We start from the raw sequence: 26,371 nt of genomic DNA on the forward strand, positions 1-26,371 counted from the left end.
GAAAAATGTTGCAATAATGATACTTGGAATTAAACAGAAGCTGTGGGGCTAGGGTAATTAATTTTCTTTAATGATGTGAACCATTAGAACAGCAGGATAAAATAGACTAGTAATTTGGAATATATGATAGTTATGAAAATAAAAACAATACCTATTTATTAAATCCCTTTAAAATATGCAGGTAAGAACATTGAAAACTAGATTAAAAATGAAAAGATAAATATGGTATACAGAGTCTGATAACCTTTTAAAATCCCTTTGCTTTGTTTTTAGAGCCTGCTGATAGACCTCCTCTTCTTCTGCTTGCAAGCTCTGAAACAATTGAAGTATTATATCTTAATGGAAGCGAAATGTCTTCCCGAACTCCTGTGAAAGGATCTGCAATTTTGACGCTAGACTACACCTACAAAGAGGACACAATTTGTTGGATTGAATCGAGAGATCTTTCAAGTCAGCTGAAGTGTACCAAGATAACAAAAGCTGGGAAGTTAACAGATGAGTGGATAATAAACATTGTTCAGTATCTTCACAGTAAGTATCTGACAGCATTTTAGCAAAACACTAGTGTTTGTCTTGGAGAACTGTTGCAGGAACCTTCAGAAGTATTTTGGGGCTTGGTGTGGAAAACAGTCTTAAGTCATGAAACATTGCAACTCATACTAAAGCACTTTTATGTTTCTCGCTCCTATATATATTCAGTCTGAGTTGCAATGTTTATATCTATACAAAGTTTGTAAAGATGTGCATATTTCTAGGCTAAATATAGTGTGTGGAAGTTACAAAAACGTCAGTGCAACAGAAGAAATGTGAAATGCTTCCTTTTCTCTGGCAAAGAACTGCTACATAAATGATACTTTGCTACCAGAATGGCATTGACAATGAATTAAAGGAACACTTGCTTATCACATTTGCTGTCAGCTAACAAAGATATGTTAGTTCTTGAAATAACAAAATATTTCCTGACTTACTGTAAATAAATTGTTGCCCTTATTTGCAAGGAATTAAAAAAAATACTAAGAAGACCTAAACCCATCTTACCGAGTTAGTCTTTGGCATTACAGCATTATTTCTCAATCTGCTTCCCATTTCTGAAATGCTGTTATCTTCTGAAGGAGGTGTTCATCCACTTACACATCCTCACGTGAACAGGCTGCAAAATAGCATGCAGGCAAAAAAATAAGCAATTTTCTTCATCTCTCACCAAAGAGATGCCCACAAATCAGTTTATGATCTACAGCACTGAGGAGGGTAATGGTGCTGTTAATTAAAGGTCTCTAAAAACTCAAGACCTAAGAGTGCTTTAGCAGGGAGGTTGGACTAGAGGATGTCTAAAGGTCCCTTCCAACCCTCACCATTCTGTGATTCTGTGAATAGTGGACTAAAATTGGACCTAAGATTTTGAAAAATCCCTTCAAAGAGAGTTGGGCATCCAGGAATAGCTCAGAACAGATCTCAAAGTCTTTGATCACCCAGTTCAGGAATATTCACATCACACATTTGATTGTGACTCTTATAGGTGCGTGATAAAGTGATAAATTCTTCATAGAGATTGTGCTGTAGACTATCAGAAAGGCTGTTGAAGCATGTGGTCATTTCTGCAAAGTAAACTTTGGGGGTTTTTAAATTATTTTGCTAGCTATGTATTTACTAGAATACAAATTATTTAAAAAAATAGAACACACAAAATTGGGTTTGGGATTTGGGTTTTTTGTTCACTACTCATTGTGACTATTCTTTTAGAGGACTCTCTTATCCTAGATGTAAAGCATAGTTAGGTTGGGGTTTTTATTGTCTTCCTCCTATTTGATTCAGGGTTTATTTAGAGAGCTTTTCATATGTTAGATAAATAAGAGCCTTGAAGATCTTGGTGGCAGTATTTGACTGTGCTTTTTTAATTCTCTCTGTTATTGATATTTTATTTTCTTTTCCTGTTAGAAAGCACAATCAAATTAACTGCAGTCCTTAGCAAAATTGGTTTTGTATTGAACTGTATGTGTGTCTGTTCTGTCACTTATCTTCATCATCAGAGTGGGCCTTAGCACTGTGTTTTGTAGTTCTCCACCAGCTCTCCCCTGCATTCCTCTCCCCTCTCTTCTCCGCTTGAGAAAAGAAATACCAGTCCCTATGGTGTTCAGATCTGCATTAGTGCATCTGTTTGCAAAACTAAGGCTGTATGAAGGGTTTGAAATGAATACAGAGACTGGAATTAATGAGCTAATCATTTTTCATGGTGCTAGTACACATCGGCCTGTGGTCTCTGATATTTTTCTGCAGCTTCACTATAATCGTTTGGTCTCTTTTAAATGAAAACTAGAAACGCCCATGGACATGAAACGGCTGCAGAAACTTGTTCCAGCTGCGTGTTTCATTTTGCTTTGGGAAATAGTGCCTGGAGACAGAGAAACATTGCTTGGAGCCGGGTTTGGAGCTCAGACTGACAAAATCTAGGAGATTTAGCTGCGGTGGTAGTTCTCCCAGGCACATGAAGAAACCCAGGGAAGCATCACTCCCCATGGTCTAGACACTTCTTCTTGGAAGGACAAATAATGGGAAAGCTGCTTTTGACCCACAGCAGCTCATAGTGAACTATCTCAACAGACAGACTCACTGGGGCAGCTGAGGCATGAGACAGCACAGACACCGTGCTGCTCCTCATGGGAATAACTTTCAAAGGTTCAACTCACTTGTTGCAGATTTGTTGGCTGTTTTTTTTTTCCCTCAGTACTCAATGCAGAAATTATCCACCTGATTAATATCTTCTTTTCCAGACATATATCTGGAGTTATGCCTGCACAAGGACAGGCCAGGAGTTTCATGTTACTGTATCTATTATAAATTATGCCTGCACACATGTATGGGTCATTTGGTGGCTATTCCAAAATTGAGTTTTAATTTTAGAATCTTCCTTTTCTTCCCACCACAATCTGTTACCCATCAGGTGACTTCTGCTGTTTCTCTTCACCATATAGCACTACATCCAATGAGGCAAATTAATTCATTTGAACTCTTTGTCAAGAATTTCAAGGGTAAATGCATTCTCTGGCAGCTCAAGCTAAGGAAATAATCATGCCCGTGGAGTTATTCAGATAAAAATGGAAGGTGTGTTCTTCACAGGAAACCATTTTGTGTATGTTTTTGTTAGTGGAAGAAAATATCTGCATATGATACAAAAAGTGATAGAAAAGTCAGGTTTACAAAGTGATTGGGACTGCTTGAAGTGGACTTATTCAAAGTGGTTTAGTGAAGGTGAGGAGGTCTTGTAGTTAGAAACAAAGCATGTAGGTCATCTCTTAAGAAAAAACTACTTTAGGAAAACAGGGACTATGAAAATGACTTTGTTTTCATGATAGGTCATAGAGTACCAGCTCCAGGTAGTGAGCATAAGGTTTGGATTCAGAAAAAAAAGGAATTACAATCCTTTAGTATCTAGCATTCTCCCTCAAAAGACAGTCCAATGCAACTTCAGTTTGGTTTCTATCTATCCCAGATGAATACAACCAGCTTCCTTTGAAGAGCTGTGTTAGCTTGGTCTGCATCTATACCTTATTCTGCATAAGGATGAAGATGGGAGAGAGGCTGATCCTGCACTTGGGTGTTGGGTGCTGCAGGATAGCAGACTGCAAGTCCAGCAATGACATTCCTTATGCTTAGTTATTATGCTGGTTTCAGGTTCATAACATTTATCATATCAAGGATAGGCTTGGTTTGATAGGATCCTTTTAAATAAGGATAGGTTTCTGTAGGCATGGCAATGTCAGCATAGGCATTCTTTTCCTAGCCAAGAAACAACAGACACTAGCATGTTTGTTTCATCTTTGTCTTTTTAAATCCTAGAAGTTTTTGGAAGCGGAGCTGGAAGGATACTTCCTGCAGAGATTTATGCAGACAGTGTCAGAGCCAAATAGGCCTTCAGGGAAGATTCTTCTCTTAGGAAGACTTGTGCAACCATTGCCCATAATAACGAGTGTGCTCCTTGACACTTTACCTCACAGTCCACTTCCAGTTAGTACAGACTGGAAGACTTTCAGGAACAATCATTTATGTAGAGTGCTACCTCAAGCAAAAAACTAGCAAAAATTCTTTTTAATAATATAAATATGGAAGATCTGTCACAGTTTTCCACCCTTCCAAAGCCATGTTGTACTATCTTAATGCTTTTGTATGTTGGAGTGGGGGGCAGCAAGACCAGCATCATCTGGATGACCCAATCTTCTTCCTCACTGGGACAGTTTGCATCTTCATCATTACAAGTACCAAGCACCTTACATGATCTCTAAACAAGCACCAGGCAGCATAGCTTGGGTTTTACCCACTATTCTTTTGAAGAATATAACCAAATCTCTTCTGGGATGATGCTTCCAGAGTATGATATTTTCTGCTTGGCTGGTATTTGATTCAGGTTTTCTTGGCATTCAGTTATCACAGTACACCAGTACAAATCCTGCAATGCTTTCTGTTCAGCTTTGCCACCTTGTGGTGTTTGATATCTCCAGCCAATTGATCTTACCTCTTCTTGGAAAGCACACAGGCTTTTCTTTTGCCAGATTTGTGTGTACAGGATTGATCTGGATGTGCAGAAATGCCTTGCTTCCTTCATACTACTTCAGTTTTAATCCAGCTACCTTCCCTTAGGCTGCCCTACCACAGCACTGGGGAAGAGTCACTCCCAGTTTGGAAACGGGTAACAGGCATGGAGGACTGGTAGTCTCTGGTGGAGAGCAGTATTTGCCTCTCCTTGCCCTCACAAGCACAAGCCAAAGCTGACTTTTTATCTCCCCTACTTTGTGGATGCTGTTGCTACGAAGGCCATCAGACAGGGAGCCCAAAGGTTTTTATGAAGATCTAACAGTGTCTGTTTGGTTACGTTTCTAATTACCCCTCGGCCTCTGACCTAACTTCCTAACACTGATTATCCACAACTCCTAGTGCTGTGTTCAGAATAGCTGCAGTCATTTAGCTTGGCATTGATGAGGCTCAATCACTGAAGGAACACTAAGCACTGGAGATGGTGCTTGTCAGCAACCTTCCTGTGAAGTTCCTGCGAATATTCATGAGAAATCAAAGTTTGGCTTACTCAGGGCAGCAGTTGTGAAGATCTGGGGGGAGGTGTTTGTTCCTACATCAGATCAGCCCCAAACTTCTCTTCAGACAGGCGTTATAAGCTGTCATATAGTCGTAGGATGTCATTTTTTTCTCTTTCTTCTGTCATAGACAGTCTATGTTTACAGAAGATGAACCAAAGGAGGTTTCATGTCAAAGGTCATTTACACCTCAAATGTCACTTCAGAGCATCTGATACAGTAATGGGAACCAGAAAAGGATGTGAGAAGAGTATCCTAAAGAAATATCCCAGCATACTTGTCCTGTATATGACGTTCATTTCTGTGAAGACTGGACAAATGCTGTTTCAGGATAGGGACCTTTCTTACTTTGCCCAAGGTGATGTTTTGTTTTTCTTTTTAATAGTGTCAGTATCTCATTCTGAAGTGCTCAAGGCAGATCCATCATTAAATACACAAAACTTTTCACATGAATTTAATGTTTATTCAACTAGAATTCCTCATGTACTTTAACTGTCCAGCAATTCTCCAAATCTGATCCTCTGCTATTCTGGAAACCTTATTTATTTTATTGGACTTTTAGCACCTTGTTATTCATGTCAGCTTCCAGGTGACACCTGAAAGTTCTCTCAGACAACACAGACCACTGCTGTGAACTTAGTGATGCTTAACAGGGAGCCATCACTGTCATATATATAAGACTACATCTTTCCTGAGTCTTCCATCATCACTTCCTGAATGGCCTTTGAGATTTTCAGATGTCTCCATGGTAAATTTCCCCCCTGCCATGTACTTTTAGATGCTCCCCTTCAGAGCACCAATTGAATACATTCATTCCTCATTCTGGTGTACCTGGACTTACGAGACTTTTGTTCCTGTATTTGATACAGCTTTGATGAGGTGTTTTCCTGGTGCAGTATGGACTTTTGTTTAATACAAGAAACAATGCTATCTGATAATTTTCCTTTTGTGTACAGTTTTTCTACCCCCTTTAATGACAAGACTCCTTTGGAGACACCAGGCTGTACAGAAACTTCCTTTCTATAGCTGCTGGCTAGTCATTTCTCATTATTGGTTATATGTAGCCTTTTTGATGCCCATCAGATTTCCTAGAAGAATATGGATAGTTCATATCTTTTCATTCAGCCTTTCTGTTCCAACCAGCATGATCAGTTGAATCTCATCCTTCAAATTCATAAACTTTTCTTATTAATAGTACTCTTATATTCAAGTGTATGGTGTTTGCTAAGGTACAATATGTATATCAGAGATCCTAAGAGGGCCTTGCATAAATTAGGAGCTTCTAAATGTTTGCTGTGAAGGATCTGGCCGCTTTTGGAGCAGCTTTTGGATACAGTCCATCCAATTTAACTTCAGGATTGTTCTACTAGCTTAAATAGTGTCCCTATAATATTGCATTATGTTGTTTTGAGGCACAGACTTCCATGGCAGATGCTCTGAATGCGTGACATTTCCTTCCAAAGTTAGGTTACCTGCACTTAATCCTTTTTTGACACAAGAGCTATTAATTAACTTCTTCTCTATTGCCAAGAGTGAAGATTTTCAGTCATTCAAAGATATAATACTACTATTTCTTCAAGCTTTGTTACTGATCTGGGTTCTGTAACTGATTTTTCATTGACATCAGCCAAAACCCCGTCTGTCTGACATCAGCCAAAAGCTTATCTTCTGTCTATTTTCTTTTTATATGCTTCTCAGAAGGCATGCCCTGGGCAGTTAGTTCTCAGAATGAGTAGAGAAAATAAAGTGCCATATCTCAATGGCATTTCTCAGTGCAAAGTTCTTATTTTCTATTTCCCCCCTGCTGCCCCAACCTCCTAAACTCTGCCTGGTACAGTCTCCTGAATGCTGTCTCTGCAATGCCTGTGTCTCTTTTTATGCCCTTATTCCCTGTGCTGACCATTTTTGGACTTTCACTTTAATTAGCCACATAATTTTCCTAACAGTGGGACATGACCATACATTTTGTGTCTTCCTTACAACCCAGCCCCTCCTTAATAAAAAGCTCTTACACCAGGGAGGAAATCCAAGAGCAAGCAAGCCATCTCCCACAGTAGCAGAAGGATTTTGTCAATAACTAATGGACACTTTGCCATAGTATCAGTAGCCATGTAAATTTATCTTTATGAAGCCTTATGCTGAGGGACTCTTCCTCTCTGTCAAACTGAATTATTATACTGCTTATAAAACAGGAGCATTTGTATTTTGTTAACAAGGTTTTGAAGATAGGATAAAATAATTGTGGAGGCCATAAAGATCTAATCTATAGATAACGAGGTTGCTGCAAATATGAAATGCACAATTTTGGTATGAATATTTTACGAATGCCTTTATATCCCCAGATACAAGAATAATGAAATATCAGTTAAAAAAAACCCAACACAACAAAACCCACAAGTAATTTTTTTTTCCTGAAATGTGGGAATAAATAATGCATGTTTTAGGGGATTAGACACACATTTTCCCATAAGCCTTTGACCTCCATACACACTCTCTCAGCTTCATTTTGGTGTTTATTTGTTAGCCACTACAACTAGGCTTTCTAATATGATTCTCAATAAAACCTTGAAGTTGTTTTGTTTTTCTGTAATTTCACTGTGGACTTCAATGATGGGCAAATGTCCAGGGAGACACAGACATTTACATAGCACAGTCTTCTTGGAGATCAGGAAAGATAATCCCATGGTCCTTCGGTGCCAGTGCTGGTTGAGAAGGGGGATTTTTTTGCTGTCTGATGAAACTAGAAAGTCTTGTTTGGTTGTTTTTTTTTTTTCCCTAACATGCTGCAAAGGAAACAAGAGCCAGATTGATGTTGTCTTTCACAACTAAAACTTCTACTGCATTCGGATCCCATACAGGATCTAAGCAACTGTGTAGTTCCTATGCAACCTTGTCTAGGTTGACCTGCTTCTGCAGGGAGGTTGGACTAGATGATCTCTGAAGGTCCCTTCCAACCCCTACCATTCTATGATTCTATGGCCCCCTACCATTTACTCTACACCTTTCAGGCTCTTGAGGTGTCCTCAGTATTCACAGGATATTGTCTTCTGCATATGAGACATGTAATTATTACCTGCCCATTTAGTAAAAGCTAGTTATGAACTTGAGGCTTCAGGTTTACACTCTTAGACACTGGTTTGATGACAATTAATATCTGATCAATATTTTAGTAGCAAATACCATCTGATACTAATCATATATGCATGAACTTCTCTTATTCTACTGGTACCTTATTATTTTAGTTATAAATTTCACATTTGTTAGGCTAGAGCCAGTGGTTTTCTCCTTAAGTGGAGAAGCTTCTTTGTAAATTCATGTCGCATAGGACGCTAATCAAGTTTACTTCAATTAGACTAATTGACAGCAAATTTGCCATGTACTTCCAGATATTAATTTATTAATGCAAAGATTTCATTCAGATTTCATTAAAAAAGATAAAGTCAACTGAGGAAGTCAAGAACCCATGCTTTTTACTTAATGAACTTTGAATCATGTCATTGAAATTCGTTCTTCTGCCTCCTAAAGACTTTTCTCTGAGACACAGATCACAGAACACAAGTTCCACCAAGAAAACAGTTTTAAAAGTCTTTGGCTTCTTTGTCTTTATAGGAGAAAAAGGGTCACAAATAAAAACTCTAAACCCAAAATATTATTTCATTGCACCCACCGTTATAACTGATATATTGATATAAAACAATAAGCATTTGAGTAATTGCAGACCAAAGTCAGTCCCAGATAGATATTTAGTCTATAGCTAAAACCATAAGGAAACAGGATGTTTTCAGCAAAGAACCTCAGAAGTTTTAGGAGTGTACTGTGTTGTATCTGCTACACACAGAACAGAGTCTACAGAACATCAGTGAAGTGACCGACAGGGAATTGGCACAACTTCTGTTAGTGTTTGCAGGGACTGCATCCCAGCTACTATTTGTTCTTTTCTACCTGATGAATAGTAATACAAGACACTGCCTGCTGAATATTTTGGAGGAAGCAGCAGCAGAAAAAAATCTGCTCTTATATCTTATACATGCAAACAGAATAAAAACACAAGTATTGTGAGTCATGATCTAGCTGGTGGCCTTGACTAATTGCTGTGTGTTGCAACTTATATTTTGATCTAATGATTTTTACTGCTACAGGGAAAAGGGTGCATGAAGATCATGCCTTTCCTAAATGAAGAAGAAATTCTATTAATCCAAGTAAATCTGAACTCTGAAGCTATGTATCAGATAAAATAAAAAGAAGGTGGAGGATCTTTGTCACTGCTTTTTAAGAAGTGGTATAAGCTGTACCACTTCAGGGCTGTTCTGCTTTCCATACTCACCATAGCCTAGGTGTTTCTGGGCTGTACTGTAATCTGTGACAGGCACACCCAAGAGTTGATGTGGGTCAGAGTAAAATAAAGGGCTTGTTCTTTACTTAGCACTTCATCAGGAGCTCTTACAGAAAGAGGAATTGCGTGTTTGCCAATGGTGATAAAACTGTGATTATTATTTACACTGGAGTGGACATGGCAAATTAACACCACCATCTGATTTTGGAGTTTAATATGTGATTGGTTTTTTTCAGTTTTTAACTTCTTTGAATGGCAGAAGCAATGACTAGCTCAAAAAGTATTATCTCCAGCTCACAGAAATATTTTCATCCTTTACACCCACAAAATTTACATTGTGGATTTCTACTTAGAATGAAGCAAATTTGATTTAAAACTTTCTTCTGACTTCAGCTTTGGAATAGAACATGAAATGCTGAAAAACTTATGGATGTCAGCATTATGAAATAAATGAGAAGAACAAATCCTGTCCTTCTCACTCTTTGTCAGTTAGGTTGAATAACATAAAATCTTGGTTTTGTTGTAAATTTTTCTGTGGTGGTTTTAGTGAAGAACTCATTCTGAAATTGAAAAATTACGTGTAAAAACGCGCTGAAGCACAGTAAATCACTTGAGCTGGAGTCAGGCTTCAGCTACATAGATTTCTTAGTTCTGGAAAAACAGTGTTTTGATCATTCTAAGTAATGAAATCATAAAAGATGGACAGAATATGCAAAGGGTCGCTCTGTTTGCTCAGAGCTGAAGCTCTGCATTTGTCAACATGTCACAAAGCAGCTCTGGTTTGGTGTGTTAGGTTAGGTGTTCACCTTGACAATTCTTCCACTGATGATAAAGTTTGCATAGTCTTTCCATCCCTAACAGAGTAACATCTCTGTCACACTATGCCATCAAAAACTGATGAGCTGATTGAGGAGTGTGTGGAGATAACCTGCTACTATTTGCAGTTCTGGAGGCTCTTGCTCTTTTTGGTATTTTTGGACTTGCTTACATTTGTTGCTATTTACTCAAGTGTATGATTCCATTTTTTTAAGATAAGGGAGTATTTTTAACTTCTATATAAGGAGAGAAGTATGATGTGTTTAAAAGATCAGTGCTGTTTTTCTTCTAGTTATGAATACATTGAAAACATGTATTTTCATTTTAAGGCTCTTTGGAGGATAAATTGGTTAGTCATTGAGTCTGCTCAACTGGTTACAGAAAGCAGGTTTGTTTTAAACAGTCATAACCACTGTGTTAGATTAAAAAATGAACCCATTGGGAAACGTCAACTCAAGTAAGATGAAGTAGTGGGAAAACAGGTTTTACAGCAGTCTGTGGATGCACTTTAAATCCGTGTTCTGTATCTTACAAAATAATTGGTCACAGTGTGAGTTGGGAAGGTGGGGTGAGTGTCCTTTTGCAAACATATCCTTGGATGGACAATTATTCTATCATAAAATTGACTGAGAAAGAATATAATTGAAGATGGCTGCTCTGAAAAGAATCAAAATACAGTTCTGCATGGACTGGTGAATTGCCTGGAGAGCCTCGTGCCAGGATGAGTGGCAGCTGGCTGGAAGGGTGCTGGGGAAGGGGAAGGCACAGCACCTAGCACTGTGCACCCGCTCTGCTCTTAAGCACAGAGAATATTAACACCACATATCTGGCTGCCTGGGGGATTAACAAGATTAATAAAGAAATTTGACATTAGGGTAGGCAAAACCAAATTATATTACTACAAGGAAGACAAGAGTGAACTTTGCAGAGGGGACCTGCAGGAGGGATGTGATGCATATTCGTGCCTTTCCTCTGTATTTCTTTGCAAGTCTTGGGATAAATTCTTTTTACTGTTTACATGAAAGGAGGAGTGATTAAGGAAGAAAGGCAATGTGCTGGTAGTCAGGAGACCAGTGTTTTTCCCGAGACTTACGGAGTGACATTTAGCAAGTAATCTTGTCTTTTCCCCTCTAAATGTATGATGAGAATAACAGCATTTCCATATGGCATGGGGATGCCATGAGGTTTGAAAACTGAAACGCTAAAATGAGGGGGGATACACAAGATAGAAGCAGTTAACACAAAGTACACAACACTGCTGTGGTTGAGAAGAGCTGGGATTATGGCCTCATATCTTTCTAAAGTGGCTAGTTTTGGAAAGAGCTGGAAGCTTTCTGAACGCAAAGTTCAAGCTCTGCAAATATAAGAGCATTGAGCTTGAGCCATATTACTGGAAGCAACAGCTATTTGAGTGGTTTATGAGACTTTTTAATGGAATCTATGGATGGTATTTCATTTTACAATCATGTAGACCAGTACCTGGATCCCTCTGCTCTGGTGATGATAATGGAAACAAATAAACAAAAAAAAAAGGCAACATCCTGATGTCTGCTTGGAAATGGATAGAAAAGTAAATAATGCAGAACTCTAAACACATGTTTTATTTTTTGCATTACTGGAAATAAGTTATCAAGAGTGAACAATTTTTTGGTGCATCAACAACCCCTGTGCTTTAAGTCTGGGCAGTTGCCTGCTTTGTTGGTCAGGTCACATGCAATAAACAACAGCCTTCTCCTCAGAGGTTACTGTGTTGATACTGAGAAGCTGTAATAAATGGATGAAAAAAAAAAGAGGAAAGGACAGATAGGAAGAGAGGGAGGATGAGGCAAGGGTCACATGAGCATTCATTTGTTACAGTCAGTTGGCAGTCAGTGTTCATACACCTGAAGGGGTTTATTTGTTTGTTTTCCTCAAACTCTACGAAGAGACAGGTGACATTAGTGGGTGCTGTACCCCGGGTTTGCCTTTTATTCCCAAGTACAAGCATGCTGATGGCATCATGGGGTGACAATAATTCCTCTGTTAGAGGGAGGGAAGAAGATGAAGAAAACAGCTTTATGTCCTTTTGTGTAAGAAGCAATTTCTTGCTTTATCAACCCTAAAAAAAGAGGCTGTCTCATCTAGAAAGGTACACGATACGGTTTTGTTTCAGAGGTGTTATGTGAAACAATGAGGTCTGTATTGGCCAACTGTGCAGGTTATATATTTTTTATCACTGAAGATAGTTTAAAATTTTCTAGTATTCTCTCAGTCATAATTCTCAAGCTGGATTTAATTTAGACTCTGCAGATTTTAATTATGTTATAAACAAGTTCTGTGATGAAATTAATTTTAACAAAGAAAAGAATTGGGGAAAGTTTAATGTCTTCTCCTTTTCCCCTAATATGTCTGAGGTGAAGATAAAGACTTTTGTGCTTAACATGAGTATATCTATATATCAAAATGAAATACTCTATGGTCAGTATTACCTTCTAATTAAAAGTGAATGTAATAATGCCCTTTGGGGAAAAGAAAAAGATTGATTTATAGCACTAGGTCACAGCATGTACTGCATATTCATACCATCTCGACCATATATTACTAATAGCACCTATAGTGGGCTGGAAAAGAATTGATCCTATAAAATTATGACCTGTATTTTACCCACAAGCAACTATAGCATACTCCAAGTTATGTGAAGCACTGTAGTCTGACAAATGTAACCTCCTACAAAAGATGTGCAGTTTGAGTTTCCTTTGTTCCTAACCCTTTCTTTAAGAGCTGACGGAGATAATTTGCTTCAACTTTATCCCCCTGAAAGTGAGTCTTAAAGCACCGTTGCCTACCTCTGGTATTAAACTCTCCAGACGTTCTCTGGAAGTCATTTTCTTTGGTATTGCAAAAGTAACTACACATTTTATTGATGCATCTTTCAGTTTGTAATCAGCTACTGCTCAGCGTATTTATAGGAAAATGTTTAAATGACTTCATATGGTGCAATGATGATGTTTCAAGTTCATACTGGGTGCAGCAGGTAGCCCTGGGAAGGTGGAAGGTTGTACACTTTTGCCTTTGATGGGAAGTGTTACAGCCTAATGTAGCCACATCGTTTTCCCCACAGCAGTGCTGTTAGTCCCTACGCTTGATGGGACGCCTATTGCGGCTGAATTATGCTTTAATTTTAACACTGGATGACTTAACTGCTTTGAAGTAAATAACTGGGTTTGATTTACAGTCTCAGCAGATTTATAAGAAGCTTTTGAATGTGCTGTTAAAAGGGGAAGAAAAAAAAGAAGGACTGTTATGGCAATGTACCTCTATAAATCTGTCTTTATTGTCCAACATGGATGCAGGCTACTGGGACCCCATTACAAGTTTACAATCACTGGGCACTGTGTCTGAAACTCAGTAATGCAGAAATTAGAGATGTGATGGTTTTCAACTATTCTTACTTGTTTCTGTAATGAGATTGATGTCAGAAAATTCACTCCTTAGGAAAATGTTAAGCACTCAGGATTAAAAGACAGAGCCATTCATAAGGCCCTGAATTCATTGCTCCACACTTTTTCCTTACCCATTTAGTCTGTTGGCATCACAGTCAACTCTGTGACTCAAGATCCAGTAACACAAGGTGTCACTCATTTTGCTCATTCCAGAAACTTGGTGCATTGTGTAGGAGAGTCGTTGTATGACACAAGTGAAAGAAGAAATATTCTAAAAACGTTAGGATGAGATTTTACCAGTCCTGCTTTAAAGTTCATTGCAAAGGCCCAGACCTAGACATACCTGGGATTCACTATCATCACCTTTCCTCTGAATGCTCTTTAAACAGAGAGATTTATTAAAAGATGTTCTTTTCTCTTGGTTTTGTTCTGCAGATCCCAGGGCACCCAATGGGAGGAAGTTTATCATTAAACCCACATTTATCTCTCAGTACCTGCTCCATGTTTATACTCAGCCAATGTTGTATATAATGTCTTAATAACACTCAGTTGCATGACTTCCATCTGTAGTCACGTGCCTCATAACAGCCTAAGAGACTGAGCCATAAAACACCTGAGAACATCTTGCTTTTGTAGAAATAGAAAAATGCAGGCCAGGACTATTGCAAGATAAGGTGTAGGTAGAACAGGGCTACCAAATAGGCTGAGACTGTGTTTTGAGCTGAGCAGCTTTCTGCTGTATCGCTTAAGAGGCCCCAAAACTGGCTTCTGTGGCCATACTTTCTCATCACAGAATCACACAGAATCACAGAAACTTGAGGGTTGGAAGGGACCTCAAAAGCTCATCCAGTCCAACCCTCCTGCCAGAGCAAGACCTCTTAGAGTAAGTCACACAGGAACTCGTCCAGGTGGGTTTTGAATGTCCCCAGAGAAGGAGACTCCACAACCCACCTGGGCAGCCTGTGCCAGTGCCTTGATATGTTCAGATACTAACTCAAAGATGTGAGGACTGACAGGAATCACGTAGGCCACACTGTGCCACAGTCTTCATTGAGTCCTTTGAAAGGTATGGATGAGCTAATTTTAAAAGCTCCTAAACTGTGTGAAGTTTCAGGCATTGGATCTTCTCTTCTTCATCCAGTAGAAGGATAAAAGTCTCATTTTGAACAGAAATGCCCATATGGAATAAGTGCCTGAATGTGTGCTCTTCTGTACCGAGTTGGAAGCGGAGCGCTGGAATCTCTTGAGTGACTGGATAGACAGTGTCTGTGAGAGACTAGGTGTCTTCATGAGCCATCAGGATGCTTTCATTAAGTATTCATGATATTTAGATTAGCCTCATATTTTTTGAAACCTCTTCAGCTTGGGGAAACTGCTATTGTCTAAATGTTCCCATTTATAGGTTTTTTTTAAGCAGCATCTTCTAAGATCCTGGAGGGTTGGAGGAAAACCAACTTTATTTTCAACAGTAGCCCAATTTATTGAAATTTAGATTAAGTTAGCAAACAAGAGGAAAAGCTTTCTTTCCTTTTGAGGATCTTGAAGTCTGGGTGCTATAAAATGCCTATTTAAATATTACTATGTTTTAAGCACTGCGCTGTACTCTTTACAAACAGCACCTGAGAAGGCTGGTTTAATTCAAAGCAATTAGGTGTTTGAGGATGAGTCATTTGAAAAAGATAAACAGATTTTTTTTCCATTTGATATTTCATTTTTAAACAAATGCAATAATCACTCAGGACACGACTGTTAAAAGTTTAGACACCAGTGTGTCAAACTTCTTGAATGGTGACATTTTTAATAAAAATGCTGTTTTGTAAATGGCATTGGAGATGTAATTATGGAAAACTGCTGTCAGTAGAAGGGGCACAGAAAAATCTATGCCAGCTTAACTTTCCCGAGCCACAGTGTCAGTATGAGGTTGTCTGGGCTGCTAATTAGGAACATTACTCTCAGAAGAGAGGCACGGCAAAGGCAGTGCTTCTGCAAGGTTTCACAGCCTGTCATTTAAGCATGTTTTAATGACTGTTTACCTGGCCTCATCATTACTGTCCATTTTAGAAAAAGAAAGCCTTGCTACTGTTTGTCTTGTTACGCAAAACTTGTCTATTTACTCAGGTGGAGGCAAAAAGCCGATGTCTAAGTTCCTTCCTATTGTTCTTTGGAATAAATTTTTTGAGGTCCTTTATAAGTATATAATTTTATCTCTTTCTTGTTTTACTAAACAGCTAGTAAATGAAACGAAGCAAGCCTGTCCATGTCTGCTACTTGTATTATTTACCTACCTTACAGAGCTCACAAAGCCTCAGCTGCTAAAATCTCAGCTTTCAGTGGAAAAATTCAAACAGCTTTCTAGTTGTAGAGAGGTAAAATGCGTGTATGTGAGAAAAAAATACACCCTGAAGATTGAGAAAACATAGGGAAAGGCAAAATACCTCAAATATGTTGTCCCATTTTCACTTGTTTCTTATTTTATCTCATTTTTCATGGGTTTGCCTTCCAGATTAAATGTCTTTGTTTTTTTTTCCTTTGTTTCTACCTCATCTCTTGACTCAGCAGGAAGCAGGAGATGCTTCCTCAGTCAATATAGAGTGAAGCAAGCTCTTACTTACCTGGAGCTGGTTTATGGAAGACAGCCCCAGAGGCAAACAGTTACTGACATAACAGGTTGTAGAGTAAGCAGGTGTGAGTATGCCCTGGAGATGTGCAGATCTGTTGCCTTGGCCTTTGGGAGACGAGGGGCCAGAAGGTGACTCATCCTGGCACAAGGCACTTGAGCAGTACCACCCTTGCACACTCCTACATTGCTCTTCCGTTGGGGACTTCCATGTGTTAGGATGCTCGTTACAGAAATGTTAAGCTGATGAAAGTTTTATTACAGCCACCCTCTTGTGCTTCTCTGAAGCGTTTATTCCCCTACCATATGGCCAACCATCCAAACAAGTGTTGCACCACCACCCTTGTATAATAGAATAAATTAAACAAGTGACTCTTAGCAGACCTGACTACCTGTGACAGCACAGACCTGCACTTTGCAAACTGGAAAGATCTCTGTAAAATAAACAATCGATGTTTTGGTGCAGGAAGAGTAGCAAACATTTCCCTCCCCATAACTGTGGGTTTGAGTCTGTGTTCATAGAGAGTCAAGAATACCTATCCATCCATGCTCTTATATGAAAATCCACCAATTCCCTTCTCTCATCTCCCCCAAGCAAGCCCAGAACATAGCATGAAATTCCTGCATGCAAGTTTGGATGTTATATTCATTCAGAATAGATGTATATTGTTTATGGAAGAAAAAATAGTACCCATTTTTTAAGGTTGAGGCTGAGGGATCTGAGGCTGTTTAGCCAAGAGAAAAGAAGGCTCAGGGGAGACCTTATCGCTCTCTACAACTACCTGAAAGGAAGCTGTAGCAAGGTGAGGTTTGGTCTGTTCTCCTTAGTAAGAAGCAATAGAGCAAGAGGAAATGGCCTCAAGTTGTGCCAGGGGAGGTTCAGGCTGGATCTGAGGAGGAATTTCTTTGCTGGAAGGATTGTGAGGCATTGGAAGGGGCTGCCCAGGGAGGTGCTGGAGTCACTGTCCCTGGAGGGGTTTCAGAGATGGGTGGATATTGCACTTAGGGAAATGGTCTAGTGGGTGATAGGGCTGGGACAAAGGCTGGACTGGATGATCTTAAAAGTCTCTTCCAGCTGAAACGATTCTATGATTCTAATACTGAGTTGATAAATATATTTAAAGTTCCAAAACAATGCCCAAAGAGAAAGAACAAATCATGGTTCTAATTTCCCAGTGTCACTGAAGTTGTTGCAGCTTGAGTCTCGAGTACATTTCCAAGTTCCTTTAGGCAGTCCTCCTTCACAGCAAGGAACATTTTAAGTATGTAAGGCAGTAGAAGGTAAGTTCTTTCTCTTAAAATAGAGAGAAGTTGTCTCTTTCATTATTAACCAGAAGCATATGGAGAGTGCTATGCGCGTCTTTAATTTTAATTCTATTTCATGCAAAATCATTCCCCAGTTCACTCAGAAGTTTCAGACAAATGCTCTCTTATGAATCCCACCAAGTAGTTTGCTTACATTTCACACATCAAAAACAAGAGATGCTTGTGCTGAAGTATATAAATGCAGAAAGTTTACTAATTTTTCTGTCTCTAAACTTGTTTCAGTACCTGGGAAAAATGAAACCTGTTAAGATTCCGTTGATTTTAATGAACAGTACGTGTACTGAACCCTCGATTACAACAGCAGTATAAATGCAATAATATGGTGCTGCTTTTCCCTTCCCAGAAGTCTTTTTGTGCAAGCCTTGGTTTGAAATAGCAATAAATGTAGTAATGCACACAGTACAAGTTTCAGGTTTAAAAATTTAAAGGAAGGAAGACAGTCATTCAATACAGCTCTGATTTTCATAAACTATACTTTGGTATAAGACATATCTTTCCAGTACCCTTTCAAGATTTAGGCACCCTCATATAAAAATGCTATTTTCTCTGAAGGCTTAATAATATTTATATGTTTCAATAACATCAAAAAAGTCTCCTTCAGCCACACTTTTGCTAGTGCCTGTGGTCTACATAATGTCATTAACTAGAGTAGAATTCACACTATATGATGTCTTAACTATTCTTTCTGTAGTCCTTAAGAGGAAATCCTAGTTTTTAGAAAGTAATAAAGAAAGGATGATCACATTGGGCAGAAACGCTTCAAGGAAACTGTTATTAATATAGGAAGAATTCTCAGAAATACATACAAGACTACTCAGAATAAATATGTGTGGTTTCGGGGGGAAACATTTCTTTTTAGAGACTTCTGAAACTCTGTGAATGGAAGAAAAAAAGATTGGTTGCTTTCAAGATGTGAGTGGACTAGACATCTGCACATATTGGGGTTTAATATATGAATCCAGAAATAGGCATGAAATGAATTCAATGACTTCTTGAGTGCAAGAAGTTATATATATTTTGAAAGTCTCTACTGCAGCCAAAACTATATCTCTGTGGTATACAGTGCATTCAACTTGAGTGATAGCTGGAGAGCCATTCAAAGCAGATTAGTGCATAGCTGCTAGCAAAACCATGGAGATTAAAAGTTTGATTCATAAAAACTGTTACTTGCTAGCTAAGTGGATTTTTCATGTAGAATATCATTTAATGGGGGAATGGATGGGTTTTTGTATAAGCTTCTTCTTCACTTGTGAGAAACTGGATATGTCCGATTCACTGCAGAGCATGTGGTACAAAGAAGGCAAAGCCCAAACCAGATTGATGGTATCTACCACACACAATGTGTTTGTAGTTGAAATTCAAATGCTGCTGTGCATTGAATGTCTGGGTGAGTTACTAGAGTACTGTGATGTCCTGCCCTAGAAGTCCTAGCTTTGATGGAAATGTTCTTTGCATAGCAGGAGATGTCTCCTCCATTTCATGCAGCAGACTTCTGAAGAAACCTTATGATTAATGTGCTGTTTTTTTCCTGAGAACTCTACAATGAAGTCTTTAAACAGAGCATGCTTTGTGATGACAACTTGACATGCAGTTGCCATGAGCCTAAGTCTCTGAAATAGCCTGTGCTGCCCATGCCTCAACATTCTTCCCAAACACAACCAGCTAGGGAAGAGGAATTGGGTAAATAGATATTATGAGCCTCCAGTACTGTTTTGGAGTCTTAGACACAAAGGTTGTGAGGTGAAGTTCCACTTTCCTGAATTGCTAAGCGACCTTTGATGCAAAGGATTATCCCTAATATGATCTTGAATTTACTTTCCTTGTTTAGTTTAGTCTTAGAAAAGAAAGAAAAATGGCATGTTTGGTGCCCTTTGTTGTGATATGTTAATAGATAACTAAAGGAAAGAATAGAGCCAACACTTCATAAATGCATTGTTGTGTTATCTGATAATGTGTGTGTGACATGCCTTTCGGGTATGCATCACATCTCCTTAAAAACAGGTACTTTTCCCACATGTTAGGAAGAAAACAGTACCTTCCTTCAGCAGCTTGCTATTTCAACCTGTTCCTTTTCATCCACTTCCCAATGTACAGCAATCTCCAGAGCTCCCATTGCAGGAATTTAATTAGTAGTTTTATTTCTACAAATATTAAAAGTTGAGTCAATCCCTTTTCTAACTTTCATCCTTTATAAATAATCTTTCCAGAAATGCCACTATTACAAGGAAGCCTGTCTTCAATTTTCAGAAGTCTCATTGAATCAGTGAACCATAAACCTTTAATTCCATGAATCCAGCTTCTGCAAATGGAAAGGAGACACATTGAAAATGCTTAAACTGTTACTGATTTCCAGGGGGACAGAGGGTTGGGTTTTTTTTTTCCTGATACTGTCCTTTATTTTGTTTGGAGAAGGAAAAAAACCCCAACTTTTCCTCCCTGGTGTGTACAATATATTAGTGCTCGCATATGTCTCACAGTGCACCTGACATTGGCCTCCTCTGGAGGTTGAATACTGGACTTAATGGAGCATTTCTTTGTTCTGGCTCAGCATATCTTTGTAATAGGAGCTATCAGAAAGGAAGAGGCATAACATTCGCTTTGAATTAAAAGGAAAATGAATAGTGGAAGGGGAGAAATCTGAGAGAGAAGAGACAGCAGTGAACTGTGTAATGGGATGGCTGAGATGGAATACAGCTGGTAGCTATTCTTGATATTTTATTGAGTAATTCTTGTTGATATTACTTGCACTTTGAAGGACAACACATGAGTCTCTATGTCTAAGTATTTAGCAAATGTGTGACTCATAAGCCGTCAGATATTGTCAAAAACTTAATGACTACAATTTTTTTTCTAAATGCATCATAGAATCGTAGAATGGTGGGGATTGGAAGGGACTTTTAGAGATCATCTAGTCCAACTCCTCTGCAGAAGCAGGTCCATGTAGATCACATCACACAGGAATGTGTCCAGGTGGGTCTTGAAGACCTCCAAGGAAGGAGCCTCCACACCCTCCCTGGGCAGCCTGGGCCAGGGCTCCCTCACCTCACAGTGAAATAGTTTTTGCTTATATTTAAATGGAACTTCTAGTGTTCCAGCTTCATCCCATCACCCCTTGTCCTGTTACTATCTACAATAGAAAAAAGGGATGTCCCAACCTCCTGACATCCACCCTTTAGATATTTGTAAATATTAATGAGATCTTCCCTCAGTCTCCTCCAGACTAAACAGCCCCAGTTCCCGCAGCCTTTCCACATATGAAAGATGTCCCAGTCCCCTGATCATCTTGGTGGCCCTGTGTTGGACTGTCCAGCAGTTCTCTGTCCCTCTTTAGCTGAGGAGCCCAAAACTATACACAGGACTCCAGATGAGCCTGACCAGGGCAGAGTAGAGAGGAAGCACAGTGTGGCATGTATGTAATGGTAGCAACAAGTTCTTCTTGAGGTGCAGTAAAAAAAAAAACCTAGAAATTCAGCTTCTGAAGGATGATAGAAATACAGAAAATGGAAAGTAACCAAAAAAAAGCTGCTCCGTTAAAATTTATCATATTTGACTTCTCTCATCATGAACGAATTGCAATTTCTGTTAGCAGGAACCACTGTAAGATACTGAATATATGTGTATTTTTAAAAATACAAAGCACAGTAATTGAGTTATTCTTGATTTGAGAACAACTAATTGTATCTTGCAGGGAAGCATCAATATAGTACTGTCAACAAGAATAGGAAGTAAAGAAAGTTACATGATAAAGTTGAGTTCTTAGTGCTCCTTTATGCATTTGCTTACTGTAAAAAATAAGATTATTTATGGTCAGATAAGTCAACTTATAGGAAAAATGCAGGATTTTGGAAGATATTTGCAAAAACAGCTTCCAGGTTCTCACAACAAAAAGAACTGGTGGTTTTTAAACATTTATGTTAGGCAGTTGAGAAGCTGCTTTAGCATCCTGGGAAGGAAACCTCCCGGCGTCATTGTTAAGAAACATCTCAATATAAATATCACACAGTTACTTTTATGGTACCTACTGTGGCAGATAAATCAGAAATTTGGCAGCATCCAAATTTCTTAGAAGTACATTAAAAAGTAATTGAGATGAAAACTGCTGCACACACACATGTGTCTGCTGTTACACACAGTGCTTTAGACATGCATATCTACACAGGGCTTTTTAGATTTCTGTGAAGTATTTATTATCTGATTTTAGTCCCATTTAAGCATAACTAATAACCCCTTAAAAGCTTTATCAGTGTAGCATCCCCACTATGTAACAAATACCCTGGAACACTAACTTCAGAGCTCGAGTGGCTTCAGGAGGTGCCTTCCCACTGTGATTGCTGCCGTGTCTCAGGCCTGTGTTTCACAGATGCACCTTCATTCAGTGGTGTTGCTTCTGAATGGGCCATTAAAACACGACATTAAAACTTGAAAAATTCTCTCCAACCAATATTTGTGTGCTGAGAACTGGATTCCTTATTATATACCATGTAATGCCTGGATAACAAAGCTCTTTCACCGTGTGGAGAATCTACTTGGGGAAGCAGCTGCCAGTTCAGTTATTTGTATTACAATTCCACTTCTGAACTTTTTTTTCTCCCTCACTTTTTTATTTGGCAGATGTACAGCAAATAGCAATTGACTGGATCACTGGGAATTTCTACTTTATGGATCACATCAGTGACAGGATCTTTGTGTGCAACCAGAACGGATCAGTGTGCATTACTCTCATCGAGCTGGATCTTAGTAACCCTAAGGCCATAGCTGTTGATCCCACATCAGGGTAAGATGATATACATGCATTCAGATTTATTTTATATGATATATGCTTGTCTGGGCCCCTGTAGAACAAAACTGTTTCATTCAGATGTTTGAAAAACGCTTCTTTTGCATTGCTGCATTGAGTTACGTGCAAGGTGCTAAAACCAAACTGTATAACTGTAATGAACTTGTAGCAAGTCGTTAACTGTAGGAGTTGCAACTTGAGCCTTGTTAGTTCTGGAAATGGAATCAAAAATGAAAAACACAATTGTACCCCTGCTTGTCATAAGATTTTATTGTGCCTCCTTTTTTTCTGTAAACTGTGTTTCTAACTAGATTATGTGGAAAGGGAACTTTTAAGCTGTTTTGTTGTGGGGGCTTTTTTATACTGTATCCCCTCAATTGCAGGAATATTGGAAATGGCTTTAACAAGTTTAATGACATGAAAAAAATGTGGAGGAATGTTCACTGTCCTTTAGAGGATCATCTATAATGGTAAAATTGCATTGTATTTACTTTTTCTCTTCCATAGATAGATTCAACACCACTTGGGAATAACTCCTTGCTTAAAATACAGGGTACTAAAAGTCTTCAATTTTGTAACAGCCACCATCTGGGAAAAATTTTCAAGCCAATGGTGAAGTAAAAGTATAACTGAAGAGGAACAGGAATAGGACCAGGTTAATGTTGAAGCTAAATTGTGGTGAAGATTTTAGAACGGGGATTTTATCTTGGTTTTCTTAGTCTGTAAGTAGTTTAGACTGAAATGCCTGGTGGAATATGTCCTAAACTGCCATAAGCCCCTTCTCAATAAATACAAAAATATTTACTGTAGAACAGCTTGTCATCCATATGTGGACTTTTGTCACTCTTTATTTAAAGCCTGATTGAATATTAAGATGCATTATCACAATGACTTCAATTCTGACAAGAACAGCTTGCATGTAAAGTTTACAAAGAAGTTTTATAATGTAATTCTTGAATATAGCTGTACTTCTATCTGCAGCAGATGGTAAGCTTGACTTGATCTGACTGCAGAGTTGTTTTAAAGGAAAAATAACAATTCCTGGATAAACTGATTTTCTGCGAGTTCTGATCTGAAAGAACTCGAAGCTTTCAAATTTGCCAACAGCAGCCTTTTTTCTGTGTGTTTGCTTGTATATTATTTGCTGGATTTACTAGATGAATCCAAAGCTTATCATTAGCTAATCTTATATGTCAGTGATTTAAGAATTGTATCCAATTCTTTAATTCTCTAAGGAGGGGTACAATGGAAAAAAGAGAGACTCTTTTTCCTTCATTTGTTATCTGCTGTCTACAAACCATTCATATTCAGATACTTCCCATTTTCAGTGCCATACATGAGAGTAATAGGTCCATTTTTTTTTGTAGTTTTCAGTGCTGGCCTGTAGGAAAGCCCAGAACTGATTATGATACATCACAGTGTCATTCTTCATCTAGCAAGACCAGTTTATTTCATGGCAGAAACAGTGGATTGAAAGTTTTCTCAGAGTCCATGTTTTGCATTTAGGAAGTTATTTCTTTATTGATTGTATTGTCAGTTTTATTAATTATCTGACATATGTTGTTCTATCATTTGGATATCTAACATAGATTTTACCTGATAAGCCCCAACATATGTATCAGTTGTGCTTGCTTGTGGCTGGGTTTTGATACAGAATGCAAACAGATAATCCAAAACCATCTGTCTACTTTAAAGTGGTTTGCTCCCCTTGGGTTGTTTTAGTGCTTTTGCTTTCTTTTTACTCTTTCATGCTGATAGTAGTTGAAAGATATTTCTGTGTTGGAAGTATTAGCATGATATTGCTGGTTAGGTAACTTATACTGAAACAGAAACATCCACACTAACAAGTTGCAAGTAGAGCGAATGAGTTGCATACAGGAGTGTGTGGAGGAGCTTCTGAAGGCAGTTATGTTCATACACTGTAGGCATATGATGATAAATCACATTTTGGTGGTGTTTTATTTTTACTCCCAGGCTGTTCTGAGATGTTTATCTGCTGTAAGATTCACACACATTAAATGCAATTACATTGTAAACATATGTGCTATGTTATGTTCATTGGCCCCAGTATTCTACAAGCTGAAGGTACAGTCACACAGGGAAGACTCTTTCCTGTGCTAAGGAATTCAGAGCTTGGTCTCAAGCCTCTTGTGTCTATGATAAACTTGCTGTAGTGGCACAGGGTCAGGCCCTGCTATTCTTACACGTTCACGTCTGTGTGGTTACACATTTAGTTGTTTCATGAACCGGAAATTCTGCATTTATCAATAAAACAACTAAAGCACCCATGGAAAAAATCTTAATTCCAAATGGTTCCCCTCGCTGCACACAAGGATGTGTCTTCAGTGTGATTAATTTCACATCTCTGGCTAGTGAGTTTGGTTAGAAGTGTTGCGGTGATGGGTTTATATCTTTTCCTATGAGCTTAGGGTGGAAATCGAGCTACTAAGCTTATTTCATACCAAACAATGAGTGAAACAACTTTTGTTTTTCTTCTAAAACTCAACTTCAAATTAAGATAAGAAAGATTCTGCTCATCAAAAAGCTCTTGAGAAAACAACTTTGTTGTGTTTCTAATCTAAGCATGCTACTGTGGTGTACGATTTCACCACTGTTATTAAACTCACCTGTGTTCCGTTCTTTGGTGACTCCAGACTCTATCTAATGGATACCCACCTGAAAATTTCCCCACTCCCACAATGAACTTATAATTTACCCACTTAGAGGTTGTGCAGTACTAATAGTCATCTGTTACATCAACTACTTTTCAGTTAAGAGTAGCACAGTTTAAGTATGGTCCCTGTGTTAGGGAGGCCATTACCTGAACGAACAGCTGTGTCTCCTCTGATCTTTGCAAGGACTTCAGAGTCCAGACTTGTCAGTGAAACGTGTGTCAATGAAAAAGCTAGAACAAGGCTAGAAGGAAATGAAGAGGCAATCAGAAACTGAGAGGGACAATAGATTGTTTTGCAATAGTAGGTCATCTCTCAAATGCCTTTGAAGTAAATATGTCTGGCTCCATATGTTTGCAGCTCATAGATTTGATACATTTTAATATGGGATTCAATTTTTCCCATGGTCGAGAAAGAAGGTAATACTTTGGCTGCTCCTTGAAATTGGTGCAAAATTGATGGTGGTGCTGATGACTGTCACATGAAACAAATATGAGCTGAGTTTGAATGATTTTATCTCTAGCTAAGGTCTTCAGTGTAGGTCTGCTGTACTCAGGGGGAATGACTTTTTAGAGGGTTCCAGCTACTTTGGCAATGTGGGTGCGTATTTGTGAGACTTCAGTCACCATACAGATGTGATGGGGAAAGTAATACATTTAAAACTCACAGGGGGACAGATCAGATTCAAATTGTCTACCCACTCTGCCACAAACCAGATAAATGTCTACAGATTAAGCATTCTAATTTTTTAGTGCCTCTGCATCCCCTTGTATTTAGTAGAGAGCATAAAATGTATGTTGTTATCTGATATTTGGGAACATTATGAGTTAATACTGTAGAATGCACTGCTCACTGTGTAATTCTACATGTTTATACTGTAAATATGTATACTGAATTACCTCCAGTGTTCAAGTGAAACTTTTGCTTTCCACTGCCCCACAATGGCAATGGAGAGTGGATAGTGACATTGTGTAAACTAAAGATGCACTGGAGTAAGGAGATATGACAGTTCCTTCCCAACAGGAGCACTTGAAGTGTTCAGTGATGCTCGTACTGTTTAAACATCAACCATACATGGAGTAATAAAAATATCAGAGTATCTTAATTTGTCCTTGGACCCATTCTCTAGTTTCCTTAGGAATGCCAGGAAATGGGGAAAGGCAGGAATAGCAGACAGGGCTGTTGGGTCACGACTACTCCTGGATCCAGAAATGTGCAACTTTATAACGATGGCTCTGATGCTCTTTGGGATGCAGATCATCATTTTCCACTGTATTTCAAAGGCCTATGGAAAAAGATGAGTTTATAGGGAGAGTGTTTGAAATGC

General features: G+C 38.6%; 1 protein-coding gene across 1 annotated transcript in view; it reads left to right on the plus strand.

The window, feature by feature from the left end:
* Positions 1 to 26,371, plus strand: part of LRP1B (LDL receptor related protein 1B) — a 556,160-nt gene that overhangs the window by 210,454 nt on the left and 319,335 nt on the right. Inside the window, exons 7-8 of the mRNA XM_062005148.1 lie at positions 274 to 531; positions 22,207 to 22,369. Of these exons, the coding sequence (XP_061861132.1) occupies positions 274 to 531; positions 22,207 to 22,369 (421 nt within the window). The remainder of the gene's footprint in view (positions 1 to 273; positions 532 to 22,206; positions 22,370 to 26,371) is intronic.

This window comes from Colius striatus, chromosome 11 (assembly GCF_028858725.1).
Source record: "Colius striatus isolate bColStr4 chromosome 11, bColStr4.1.hap1, whole genome shotgun sequence".
Taxonomy (NCBI): Eukaryota; Metazoa; Chordata; class Aves; order Coliiformes; family Coliidae; genus Colius; species Colius striatus.